The 14,514-nt window shown below is 33.3% G+C and overlaps 1 protein-coding gene across 1 annotated transcript in view; it reads right to left on the minus strand.

Annotated features, from left to right (window-relative positions):
- The window catches only part of LOC131197754 (homeobox protein Mohawk-like), a 192,885-nt gene that overhangs the window by 109,171 nt on the left and 69,200 nt on the right, over window positions 1-14,514 (minus strand). Inside the window, exons 18-19 of the mRNA XM_058182203.1 lie at window positions 10,730-10,918; window positions 10,203-10,424 (exon numbers count right to left, since the gene is read on the minus strand). Coding sequence (XP_058038186.1) covers window positions 10,203-10,424; window positions 10,730-10,918 — 411 coding nt within the window. The remainder of the gene's footprint in view (window positions 1-10,202; window positions 10,425-10,729; window positions 10,919-14,514) is intronic.

Raw genomic sequence — 14,514 nt, forward strand, 5'->3', positions numbered from 1 at the left:
AGTTAATGGGAGGCTGCATTTGTTGAATGATTGCACGACTCACTTAACAGTTGTGGTGATTTGCTTAATGACAGGTCATTAACATGGTCACAGTAGTTTTATTTATGGATAGACTAGACAGATTTAAATTGCTTAGTAAACTGCTTAGTCACAAGCCATGATCCTCAACAACTACTAAACTAATCACTATCTACAATGAATCTAGCAGTAATGCAGACAGCAACATTCCAGTCATGGTATGAGAATTTAAAAAAAAGAAAACAGGTAGACCAAGGATGAAAAGCTAGTAGTATTATTCAAGACATCCCACTGTTTAAAGGAAGCTCTAATAAAATACCAAGAAGTTGCCAAAAGTACAAAAAAAATAAAATACAAAAATGCTCTAATACTTTGTACTTCTTTCCACCAAATTATAATTGTGCAATAGCTCCCCACAAAAGCATAAGTAATGACAGAGTTCTATCTTGTAAAAATAAGACAGAATTTATCTTCTGTCTTCATTAATATGAATACTTGATGGGAGACTATGAGAAAAATTCTAGGATGTGTTTTATATATATACTTAACAAAAATATATGACAACATAGAAGGCAAAAATTCTCTAAAATTTAGCTTAATTTGTGATTACTGTACCCAAACATATACAGTAGTGGCCAAAATTGTGGAAACCTTTTGGTAAAAGTATATTGTTGAGGTTTGATGGCTAATAACACCACTTTTTTTATATATATCAATTATACATCAATGGAAAGATAATTTAATCAAGAATGTAATGCTTTTCAATTTTTGTTTTTTTGAAAAGTGGCTTTTTTCATGGAATTCTAGATTTTAGGCTGAATTCCTGCAGTCTGCGCTGAACAGTCCTTGCACTCAATTTCACATTGTAATGCGCCATTTCATCATGTATACAACCTGATGATTTTCTTCTGTCATGTAGGCACAGTCTCTTAATTCTTCTATCATCACTTGCTGTTGTGCACTTTTTCCTGCCTTTACCAGTGTGGTTTTGTAGTGACTGAGTCTCCTTATATCTCTTCAAAAACTTAGAAATGCCGGCTTCCGGTGGCGCCACCTTCTTCGCTGAGTTCCTAATTAAGGAGCTCCGTACTGAACTTCATAAAAGCCAGGAAAACGCCGGCTTTAATCTCCTTCCCTGGATGAAAGGGAAAGATAAGAGCTGCGGGGGTGTGGTAGACCTCCCCAGGGGCTTTGTTTTTTATTAAGCAGAGCCCTGAGGGTCGAGTCCCATAAATAATCCTGCCAAGCTCCGACCTTCAGTGTGCGCCTGCAAAAGCAGGAAAAGAAGAAAGTGTCCATCTCTGCTAATTGTCTTATCTTTATGGATTTCTATAAGCAGACGGAATGAGCACGAGTGAACAACTACTGGATTGCAAGTATTTTTGATTTCCTGACTTCTACCCTTTTAAAAAGAGAAAGTTTTTTTTCTTTGTTTCAACTGACTCTTTAAGATGGTGCCTGAAAGGGAGTGAAAGGGAGTGAAAGGGAGTGAAAAGAATGGAATTCTAAACAGCCAGTGTAACTAAGAAGCTAAGAAATGTTATGTGTGGATTCTAATGAAGTGAAGTGAGCTCTCCTATACTTAAAGGGGAAAAGAGAAGTTTCTAGACTTATATTTTGTGAATCTTAAAAACTGAAATGGCTACTAAACCACCTAAGACTGGGGGTAGAAGGGGTTCTGAACCAGCTTTAGAAGATTTGATTAAAGAACAAGGGAAAGTCTTTGAAGAAAAGTTTAAGGAGATGATGGATAACAATGAGAAAATAAGAGAAGAAATAAAAGAGAATAATAAAAAAATAAGAGAAGGTATTTTGATGGCTTTCCAAGGTTTGGCAAAAAGACTGGAGGTGGTGGAGGAGGAGGTGCAAGAAATTGCTCAGTCAAATCAGCAAATAGAAAATAGAATGGGGGGAATGGACAAAAATGAAGATCAAGTGGTGGTGATGCAGTATAGAATGATGGAAGGAGCTCTGAGAATTAGGGGCTTGAATGAAGAGAAAGGGGAAGATTTAAAAAATTTTTTATCAGAAGCTCTGGCTGAATTTATTGAACTTGATCCACAAGAGGTTGCTTATCAAATTGACAAAATTTATAGAGTTAATTCCTGGATTGCTAGGCAGAAGAAACTTCCTAGAGACATTGTGGTTTATTTTTTGAAAAGAACAGTGAGAAATCAAATTTTGCAAGTTGCATTTCAGAAAAACTTGAAAATAGGAGAACAGGAGCTGAAGGTTTTGAAAGAGATTCCTCCCAAGATGTTAAGGGATAGAAAGGACTTTACATTTTCTACACAAGAACTTAAGAAATACCAGATTCAATTTAGATGGGAGGTTCCAGTTGGTTTGACAGTGTATTATCAAGGAAGGAGATATCGTATTGATACAGTGCTTAAGGCCAAAGATTTTCTTTCCACTGTGCTGAAACTTGAAGTAGAAATAATAGAAAAAAGAATTCAAGAGACTCAAATGGGTGTGGAAGCTGAGGTGATTCCAGTGATGTTACCATCTGAGGAACAACCACAAGAACAAAGACTGACAAGGGGAGCCCTTAAGCGTAAAGAAAAGGAGCAACAAACTCAAAGTAAAGTTCAGGATTCTGCTACAGAAGCGGTGGGAGGAGCACGGCCGAAGATACGGGAGGACGATCTTCAGCTGATCGCTCAAAAGCTTCAGCAGGCCAGTAATGGCAAATAAAATCTTGACCTGGAATGTCAATGGTTTGAATTCAGCTCAGAAGAGAAGAAAAATATTTCATTATTTGAAACAATTTAGAAATGATGTAATTTGCTTACAAGAAATGCATATTAAAATATCAGATCAAAAGTACTTAATAAACTCAAAGTTAGGTAAACATTTTATTGCCTCTGCTTTGGACAAAAAACATGGCATAGTGGTTTATTTGAGGAAAGATATACCAGCCAAGTTAATAGAGGCAGATATTCACGGAAGATATATTGCTATTGAACTTACAATAGAAACAAAAAAGACCCTTTTGTTTGGTATATATGCACCCAATCAGCAACAAGAAAATTTTTATAGAATGTTGTATGATAAGTTGATTCTATGGGATTATAAATCGTGTATTATATTGGGAGATTGGAATGGAGTAATAGATACACGAAAGGACAAGAGAACTTTTTCTAAGAAGATACCTGCACATGCAAAGCTGCCTAAATCCTTTTTTGACATGATAGAAGATTTTGAGTTGAGAGATGTATGGAGACTGCGGAATTTGGAGGAAAGAGACTATACTTTTTTCTCTGATAGGCATCAATCCTTCTCACGTATTGATTTTATTTTAATTTCTAATGATTTGCTTTTTAAGGTGAAGAAAACTAAGATATTTCCAAGATGTTTGTCTGATCATAGTCCTGTTTGGATGGAATTGCAATATGGAAAAGAAGGTAGAAGAACTTGGAGATTAAATGAAAATTTGTTTAGATATCAGGATAATGTAAATCAATGTAAAAAGCAGATGAAAGAATTTTTTGATTATAATTTGAATAACGAAACATCGATAGAAATGGTTTGGGACGCCAGTAAAGCTTTTATGAGAGGTGTATTAATATATATTAATAATAGACAGAGAAATAAGCAACAAAGACAGCGTAGGTATCTAGAAGAGGAAATTTATAAGAAACAACAATTATTAATACATAACCCGCATGATCAAAAACTTAAAGATGCAATAAAGTTATTACAGAATCAATTTAATATGATAATAGCTGATCAGGTGGCAACAAATATACAATATGCCAAACATAATACTTTTTGTAATGCAAATAGACCTGGTAGGTGGTTAGCATATACCTTAAGGAAAAGACAAAAACAACGTACTATAGAAAAAATAGAATATAAAGGTAAAGAGAGATACCAACAGGATAAAATTAAAAAAGCTTTTTTAGAATATTATACAAATTTATATCTTAAAGATAATATATTGAACAGGGATATTGATAATTATTTGAAGGAATATAAGGTTAAAAATTTAACTTTAGAACAAACGGATGAACTGAATCGGCCTATAACTTCTGAAGAAATTATTTTGGTAATTAAACAATTAAAAATGGGAAAAACTCGTGGTACGGATGGGCTTACAGTTAGTTATTATAGGAATTTACAGGATGAGATGTTAGGTCCACTTAAGGAATTATTTAATCAGATACAATTAGAAGGGGGAATTACCCCCTCATGGAGAACCTCTTTTATTTCATTGATACCAAAAGAGGAACAGGATTGTTCCAAACCTGGGAACTATAGGCCAATCTCGCTTTTAAATAATGATTATAAGATTTTTGTTAAAATAATAGCTAATAGATTAATGTTGATTTTGCAGCGAAGAATTCATAATGATCAATCTGGATTTATAAAAGGGAGACAGATGAGGAATAATGTTAGGCAGATTGTTAATTTACTGGAGTATTTAGAAAAGAAAATTTTTATTCCAGCAGCATTTATTTTTCTTGATGCAGAGAAAGCTTTTGATCGATTGCATTGGGATTTTTTATTTAAATTAATAGAAAAGATGCAATTTGGAGATGGTTTTACAAGAATAATTAGGGCAATTTATGGAGAGCAAACAGCACAGATTATAATTAATGGTAGCTTAACAGAACCTTTTAAGATTGCGAAAGGAACAAGACAGGGATGTCCTTTATCACCATTATTGTTTATTTTAACTCTAGAACCATTATTGGATAAAATACGAGAAGTAAAGGAGATAGAGGAAATTAAAGTTAAACAACATGAATATAAGCTGAGAGCTTTTGCAGATGACCTGGTGATTACTTTAACAAACCCTATAAATTCTAGTAAATCTTTGTTGGAAATAATTGATCAATATGGGAAGGTTTCAGGGTTTAAGGTAAATCAGAAAAAGACAAAAGTGATAATAAAAAATATGGCCAGACAACAGAAAGAAAAACTAGAGGAAATAACAGGATTTGAAATTGTAAAGAAGGTTAAGTACTTAGGGGTCTATATTACATCATCAAATGTGAAATTATATAAGAATAACTATGAGGTTTTATGGCAAAAAGTTCAGAAGGAGTTGATTGTTTGGAAAGAATTGCAATTATCCTTGCTGGGGAGAATAGCTGCTATTAAAATGAATGTTTTACCTAGATTTTTATTCCTCTTTCAGATGATACCAATAATTAAGAAAGATAAGAATCTTGAGGAATGGCAGAAGGGAATTAATAAATTTATATGGGAAGGTAAAAAAGCTAGGGTTAAAATGAAAATAATTCAAGATTCTCGGGAAAGGGGAGGTTTAAAAATGCCCAATTTTAAATTATACTATGAAGCAGCTGCTCTCTCTGCAATAAGTGATTGGTTTAATTTAACGGAGGAAAGAATTTTGAATATAGAAGGTTATGACTTGCTATATGGATGGCATGCATATTTAATTTATGACAAAAAAGTGGATAAGGCCTTTAAAAATCATGTGTTAAGAACTGCTCTTCTGCGTGTTTGGAAAAAATACTCTTACAAACTAAATTATAAGGTTCCTATATGGGCAAGTCCTAGACATACAATAGAGAATATAAATATAGAACAGAATCAGAAAATGATTACATATAAAGATCTTTTGTATACTGAAAGAGGTAATTTGCAATTAAAATCTCTGCACGTACTAAAAGAAGAAGGGAAAAATTATACTTGGTTTCAATATGAGCAACTACGTGCTAGATGGAAGGAAGATCAGAAAATTGGTATAGAGCAGAACGAGGGAAATTTGGTAAAGCAAATTAAAAATCAGTCTCAGGAGCATATAAAGAGATTGTATAATGTGTTACTTGAAATAGATTCTGAAAGGGACTTGGTAAAGGACTGTATGATAAAGTGGACACAAAATTTTCAGGAGCCAATATTATTGGAAACTTGGGAAAAATTTGGGTTAGAAATATTAAATTCACGCAGGCACAGAATCTGAGGGAAAATTTTTATAAAATGTTTTATAGATGGCACTTAGATCCTAAGAAATTATCGTGTATGTACCCAGATATGCAAGCAAAATGTTGGAGATGTAATTGTGATGATGCTACATATTTTCATATTTGGTGGACTTGTAAGGATATAAAGGCCTTTTGTATAAAAATTTGGTGGATTTTACAAAATGTTTTGAAAAAGAAGATAAAGTTCCTGCCACAATTTTTTTTGTTGGGAATTATTACGGACTGTACAGTAATTGAGACTAAATTGATTTTAAATCTAATAACAGCAGCAAGATTACTAATAGGACAATACTGGAAGAAAAAAGAAGTACCTACAATAGAATAATGGATATTGAAAGTTGCCAATTTGGCTGAGATGGTGAAGATATCAGCCTTTTTGAAAGACAATACGCAAGAAAGATACTTAAAGGAATGGAAAAAATGGATTGACTATATTCAAAGTAGATATCAGACTAAGAGTTATCAGACTGTTTTTGAATGGTTATGATGTATTATTTTTGATTGTTTTCGGGGAAGTTAGGAATTGATGATTGAAGGGTATAATTAAGTTGGGACGAAATTTTTTAGCATATGTTTGTTTTATTTTAACTATACCTTGTGCTCGTTCCGGGAAGTCGGGGAGGGGTTGTGAAGGGAGGGGATGGGGGGGAAAGGGGGAAAAATTTTCTGTAAAACTTTTTGATAAAGAAATAAAGAAATAAAATAAATAGAACAACAACAAAAAAAAAACCTTAGAAATGCCACCTTTTGTTATGTTTCCACCAATTTTTCTTCTAATTTCTTTATAACTGTAGCCTTGTTCACTTAATACTGCTATTTTACATCACTTTCTGGATGACCAGTCAACTCTTCGCACCATTACTTTAATTTTATTATGTTTTACAAACTCACTAAATGAAAGAACACAATAAAACCCAACAAACTTGATAGTGATCACATAACACACTGACAAATGTCCTCCTCTCAGTTTCAATACATGACATCAATAACTGAATCCTACTGTGATCTGATTGGCTCATTGCCAAAACAAGATGATACCTGATTGGCTCTCTAAACACTCGTGCTCATTAGCTACAATCAGATGAAGGAAAGCTTCCTGATACCAACCAAGTTGTGCTTCCTTTTTCTGGTTATTTGGCTATAAATTTTCATAGAATACAGATAATTGAACAAACTTTGTTGCATTACATTTTTGATTAAATTATCTTTCCATTGATATAGAATTTTATTGTACTATTCCAAAAAAAGTGGTGTTATTAGCCATCAAACCTCAAAAATACACTTTTCCCAAAAGGTTTCTGAAATTTTGGCCACTACTGTATAATGTTCTCCAGAAAATGTGAAAAGGATTTGTCATTGCCTTCTCTGATGATTTCTTGATGATTTCTTGATTTTCTAGTCTAAGCTACAATTCTAGGATTTTTCTCATAGTCTCCCATCTAAGTATTAACCGAATGTTATTCTGCTTAGTTTTTTAAAGATAAGGCAAAGTCATTTGCTACTGCCATTTACTGAATCCTGAATTAAAAAGAGATCTGCATAAGATCTGCGTATGTATATTTTGTATTTTTATAGTATTATTGCGCCATCAATTCTTGCAACCAACCATCCATCTGTTTCACAGCCTGATGACAGATCACTGCTACTTATCAATATTGTTAGTATGTAAGAGAGCAGCATCACTATCTGTCCATTATTATGCAATGTTCATAGCTATTGGTATGTTTAATTGCAAAAAAGGCTCCCAAATTATATGCAGCATCCAACTGTAACTTTTTAAAGCAAACAAAAGAAGGCATAAAAGTATTCAAATTAAATAGAGAATGTTACCTATATAAACAGGTCCATATTCTAGCCTATTTGAAATAATTATGTAGGCTTAACTAATTTCCACAAAATTAAAATAAATTTCTCTTATCCCCTAGTGGAAAAGACTTAAGATTACTCCTGATATTAAAGATCAATTCTCAAATAATATGGAAAATTGCCATCCTATTTGGTGCCAGAAACCAAGATTTTCAAATTTTAAAAAGTTTTAAAAATCAGTTACATATATACTATAAAAATCCGTTTTTCTTATTGAGAGTATATAATAATAATAACAACAACAACAACAACAACAACAACAACAACAACAGAATTGGAAGGGACCTTGGAGGTCTTCTAGTCCAACCCCCTGCCCAGGCAGTAAACCCTACACCATTTCAGACAAATGGTTATCCAACATTTTCTTAAAAATTTCCAGTGTTGGAGCATTCACAACTTCTGCAGGCAAGTTGTTCCACTGGTTAATTGTTCTAACTGTCAGGAAATTTCTCCTTAGTTCTAAGTTGCTTCTCTCATTGATTGGTTTCCACCCATTGCTTCTTGTTCTACCCTCAGGTGCTTTGGAGAATAGTTTGACTCCCTCTTCTTTGTGGCAACCCCTGAGATATTGGAACACTGCTATCATGTCTCCCATAGTCCTTCTTTTCATTAAACTAGGCATACCGAGTTCCTGCAATCGTTCTTCATATGTTTTAGCCTCCAGTCCCCTAATTATCTTTGTTGCTCTTCTCTGCACTCTTTCTAGAGTCTCAACATCTTTTTTACATTATGGCGACCAAAACTGAATGCAATATTCCAAGTGTGGCCTTACCAAGGCATTATAAAGTGGTATTAACATTTCACGTGACCTTGATTCTATCCGTCTGTTTATGCAGCCCAGAACTGTGTTGGCTTTTTTGGCAGCTGCTGCAACTGCTGGCTCATATCTAAATGGTTGTCCACTAGGACTCCAAGATCCCTCTCACAGTTACTACTATGGAGCAAGGTACCACATATACGGTATCTGTGCATTTTATTTTTTTGGCCTAAATGTAGAACCTTACTTTTTTCACTGTTGAATTTTATTTTGTTAGATAGCGCCCAATGTTCTAGTCTATCAAGATCTTTCTGTATCTTGAGCTTATCTTCTGGAGTGATGGCTATTCCTGCCAGCTTGGTGTCATCTGCAAATTTGATGAGTTCCCCATCTATCCCCTCGTCCAAATCATTGATGAAGATGTTGAAAAGTACTGGGCCTAAAACAGAGCCTTGGGGTACTCCACTGCATACTTCCCTCTATGTGGATGTAGTTCCATTGAGGACTACACGTTGAGTGCGGTTGAGTAGGATAAAAGGATTTAATTCATTATTTTGAGTCTTCCAAAGTTGAATGTTGTGTAATGATTTTAAGCCTTTGAGTCAATTATATGTTTTTATGTGTTTTAAATAAGGCTGTACACCGCCCTGAGTCCTTCGGGAGAAGGGCGGTATAAAAATTTAATTAATTAATAAATAAATAAAATATACAATTCTTTTAGTAATAATTACTTACATCTATTCAGATATTTACGTGTGATAATATTGCTGTGAGGCAATATAGTGCAATATAGTTTAGCTAACTTATAACAGAATGAGAAATTCTGAGGGATAGCAGAGTCACATATTTTATTTTTGTTTTTTTCTAGTTAAATGCAGAGAAACTAAAAAGGTAAAAGCTAACATAAAAGGTATACTACATTAAATATAAAATGCCAAGTAGATATTCACAAAGAGAACATTGTTAAGTGCCTGGAAACAAGAATATTGCATAACTTGAATTCTACCATAGAGAATGTCATTTCTGATAGTCATTTACCTAAGTGCATTGGACCACCAAAGATGAACGAAACAGCTAGCTAGGCGCATTTGGGAGGGAATGTTTTAGGATCAGTACTTGGATCTTCAGATAATACCAGTTCTTTGAACTAGTCCTAAAAGAGACTGAGAGCCAGCTACTCAGCTTATAAAATTCTAGCATTTCAAAAGATATTAATCAATCTAAATTAGCAACCTAATAGCTTTAGTTTAGCTTATTGCACTTTTAAAACTATTTTTAATAATGAATTAAAGAAATCCCAAGAGATTATAAGAAGAGGGATAAATGGTATAGAATGTCTGTCTGTCTGCCTATCTATCTGCCTATCTATCTGCCTATCTATCTATCTATCTATCTATCTATCTATCTATCTATCTATCTATCTATCTATCTATCTCTATCATTTATCTACCTATTGTCTGTCTGACTGTCTATCATTTATCTACCTATTGTCTGTCTGTCTGTCTGTCTGTCTGTCTGTCTGTCTGTCTGTCTGTCTGTCTGTCTGTCTATCTATCTATCTATCTATCTATCTATCTATCTATCTATCTATCTATCTATCTTACCTTCACCACTCCATTTTCATGCATGGTAATGCAATTGTTGGGATCCTCTGACAGTTGATATAATGCTTGTGCAGTAGCTCGGTGAACTTCTGGATCACTTGATTTCAGATAACGTACCAAGGGCGCAACAGCTTTGGTATCTCCAAAACCAATCCTGTTACTTCCCCACATGCAGCAGCGAGAAATGGCATCAGCTAAATGCCGTCTTAATTTGTCATTGTTCTAAACCAAGAGGAAAAATAAATTATAATAAAAATGCATCCCCTGATGTCTTAATGGAAGACACTTCACATAACAGCAACTATTAAAAATATGAAAGGAGCTTAAAAAGGGTTGGTTTCTTTGTTCTTAATGCTTTATTAGTTATAAACAACAGTTTTTTTAAAAAAATATTTGGGAACTCTGAACAATTATATTTTTATCAGAGTATGAAGATTCTGAAACAATGTTTTATCTTTAACTGCAGAAGAAATGACATCATACAGTGTATTCCAGAATTTTAGCAACAAGAACAAAGTTTTACTTACTGTATTTGCTAATTTGGATAATAAAGGAACAACACCATGATCTGTTATAACAGCTAAATTCTCTTCATCTTTTGCTATGTTGGTGATTGCAGCACACACACTTGCCAAAACTTCTTTATTTTCAGATTTTAAAAGATTAACAATTAGTTCCAAACCACCAACAAACGAACGAACCATTTCACCAGCATCCTAAGTGAAAAGAAGACAATTTATAAAACTTTATTACAGTGAGCAATTTTGTAACTAAATCTCAGCAATTAGGTACAACAGAAATATCTATGTCATAGACGATTAGGTTTTTCTAGCATTATGGCAGAAATCATTACTTTCTACCTTCAAAAGTATGGTAGCTCTATGTACGTCACAATCGCACCCCTGGGTTGCATGTGATTTGTGAGACCAGATCATTACAGCGACTGCTTTTAAAATGAACATACCATGAAAAACATATTTATCTGCCAAAATTCTAAAGTGTTGTATCTCTTTCATGTTTCAGAATAATAATTTTACATCTCATGTTAGTCTGAACTCTTATAAACTAAATGCTGCTTTGAAAAGGTATGTTGTTTATAAACACTATACCCTTACAGATAAAAGCATACCAAAAAAATCAGTAGTATTTTCCATTTGGAGCATCTTAGAAAGCTTAAGATGTCACAGCCAATTTATCAACTCTGGTAGCTTTTGCCCAAAAATGTGATGGTGTGACTGTGCAAATAAACCTGAGTTACCAAGAATCCTCTGTGGACTATGATTTCTTCTGGAGAACCTGTCCTTGTCCAATTCCATTGCCTACCATTTTAAAGGAAACCATCTTAAAGTCCATTTACAGGAAGATAGGAAAAAGAGAAAAGTCAGCATGTCTTTTCTGCATTTCATAAAACACTGTTCTATAAGAAAATGAGCTTATAACATAAAGTAAGTAATTAATATGTGAGCCAACCATCTTGGAAAAGATTATGTACATATCTGAGGAATGTAATTCTGAAGCAATATTTTGTTAGTCCAGACTGATACCATACAAAATGAATTCTATAATGGATATTAATACTGTTTATCTGTAAAGACTTCACCATTATGGAACATGAATACATATGATTTTATACTAATACAAACATTATAGTAAATATTTTATGCACAATTATAGGGAAATATTTTAATTTTCATTAAGATTTAATGATTTAATGACCTGGTGGCTCAGGGGCTAAGATGCTGAGCTTGTCGATCAAAAGATTGGCAGTTCAGCGGTTCGAATCCCTAGTGCTGCTGTGTAATGGGGTGAGCTCCCGTTACTTGTCTCAGCTTCTGCCAACCTAGCAGTTCGAAAGCGCATAAAAAATGCAAGTAGAAAAAATAGGGACCACCTTTGGTGGGAAGGTAACAGCGTTCCGTGTGCCTTTAGTGTTGAGTCATGCTGGCCACATGACCACGGAGACGTCTTTGGACAGCACTGGCTCTTCGGCTTTGAACAGAGATGAGCACCGCCCCCTAGAGTCAGGAATGACTAGCACATATGTGTGAGGGGAACCTTTACCTTTACCTTAAGATTTAGTACAATTGACACAGATCAGAACAACACATATCTGTCCTCTTGTCCTTAAAAATATTATTGTTGGGTAATAACTACTAAAAATATTATTGTTGGGTAATAACTACTAAAAATTAAATTAACTATTAATTTAATGCATTCATTGTCTGTGTCCCAGTTTGCAAAAGTAAAGCCAGTTATGCACAGAAAATTCAAGATAGAATTAATCAGAAATACTGTACATATATTTCTCATCATTTTATCATTTGTTCAATTTATCTTATATTTAATTTTAGTTTATTTCCAAATGTTCTAAGTCTCTGGAACAGCTTAGAATTTCAATTTAAGTAAACCAATATTCTCTTCAGCTACAAGCCTCAATTAAAAGACTTCTCAATTAACAAGGCAGGAAGGCCATCAACATATGATCAATCAAGATCTTCAGTTTACAGCCTTTAATTTATTAAACTTAATTATTTTTTTAAAGCACCTTTTTAATGTTTTAAAATAAAAATGTGTTTTCTATTACCTTCACATACTAAGGATTAGTTGAAAAATTTGTATCAGTCCCCAAATAATTTCTTTTGACCTAATTTACCAGCTGTCCATGAATACTTTATATCAAATAAGCTTTAGAATATAGAGTATTTTTTGTATCCTAAATAATGTACAATATATTTTTTTAATGGGATAGTTTGATAAAATCAGGAAAATTAACACAAAAATATTGGCAAATGAAATACACACACACACACAAAACAAATCTTTCATAGATATTAAGTATATAGACAAGATTATTTCTAACAATAGTAAGAAGGCAACAAGAGATTTGATGGTTAGTTAACACATTAGATAAGAAGAACTGAAGAAGACTTGATCCTGGCAAGATATTACTGTATTTAAAAACTTAAATGTAATGGGAGCTTTACATTTCTGTCATATGGAGACAGCAAACAAGAAAAATAAATAATTTGAAAACTCTATTAGAAGAAATATATAAATGAAGTCAGATAAAGTATATTTATCATATACAGTAATAACAAAGTGCTCTGATCAGAACAATTATCTGCTTCTTTCAATGGAAGTATAGTTCTCTGAAATTCTAAGAGCCCAATGAATGATTAATATTCTGATATTGAGTCCTTCATGTATCACTTTAGTAGCTATTTATTTACAAACAAAAACATAATTCTGTTTGCTCCAAACTTCACTGTAGATTTAGCACATATGCTTTTAATAATTTTAATAGCTGAAATGTGTCTTTCTTTCATAAGATTTAGTAATAAGATTACAAATTTATTACATACTCTACTTGTCAATTACATGTGCCCAGGCAGTCAAACATAGCTCTTCTTACCACAAACTAGATCTTCATTCCTAGCTTTATGAAGTATTGAAGATCCACAAAGTTAAAGTTAATCAAAGTAACTGTTAAAACACTTTTGTATATGCAGGTTGTGATAAATTTCTTTATTGTCTTAAATAAAGATCTTTGCTTCACAAGATTGCTATCCACATTCAAAAGAGCCTGAATCATTTTGGAACCTATCAGTCTTTGTTTGGGATCAACATGGCAACCTTCTTCTAACAAGGCAGACTTTGTAATCCCTGAATGTGTTTTTTTTATGTTTACATTATTCACCACAGGGAATAAGTAGTATCATGACTACAAATTGACTTTCCAAAATCAACAGAGCTCAGAACACTTTTCACTGCAATTCTTCATAATTATTTGCTTAGATTGGCTAATATACTTCCACTCTGTCACAGCAATTACTTCTACCGTTATGGTTTGTAGCTATTGAATTAACCGGCTAATTAATCTAAATCTACTTCTGTTAAGAAGATTCTGTTGCCTCAATACTGTTCTTTAAGCACACACATACATGATTAATTCTGTTATATACTTTACCACTGCAAAAAAAAGTCATTAGTGCCATACAGGTTCAACATTTGCCATGATGTACAGATATGCTCTTCTATTGCCCATGTAGCATGTCTTTTAATTCCGCAATGCCCTAATGCAGGCAACCAAGATACACCTAGATCTGCTTGACTGTGATGAAAGAGGAAAGCTTCCTCATCAACATAAAGTATCATTTATTATAACACTGGCTCTATTCCCTAGTTTGACATTAAGGAAGTGATCCTGTAAATTATTTGCCTTAATCTTAGCATCCAGTAACTTCTACAAGTCAACTTTCCATGTTTTTTTTATATATAATCCTGCATTCAAAGCTTTGAGATCTATCAGTTC

Source organism: Ahaetulla prasina, chromosome 4 (assembly GCF_028640845.1).
Source record: "Ahaetulla prasina isolate Xishuangbanna chromosome 4, ASM2864084v1, whole genome shotgun sequence".
NCBI classification, from domain to species: Eukaryota; Metazoa; Chordata; class Lepidosauria; order Squamata; family Colubridae; genus Ahaetulla; species Ahaetulla prasina.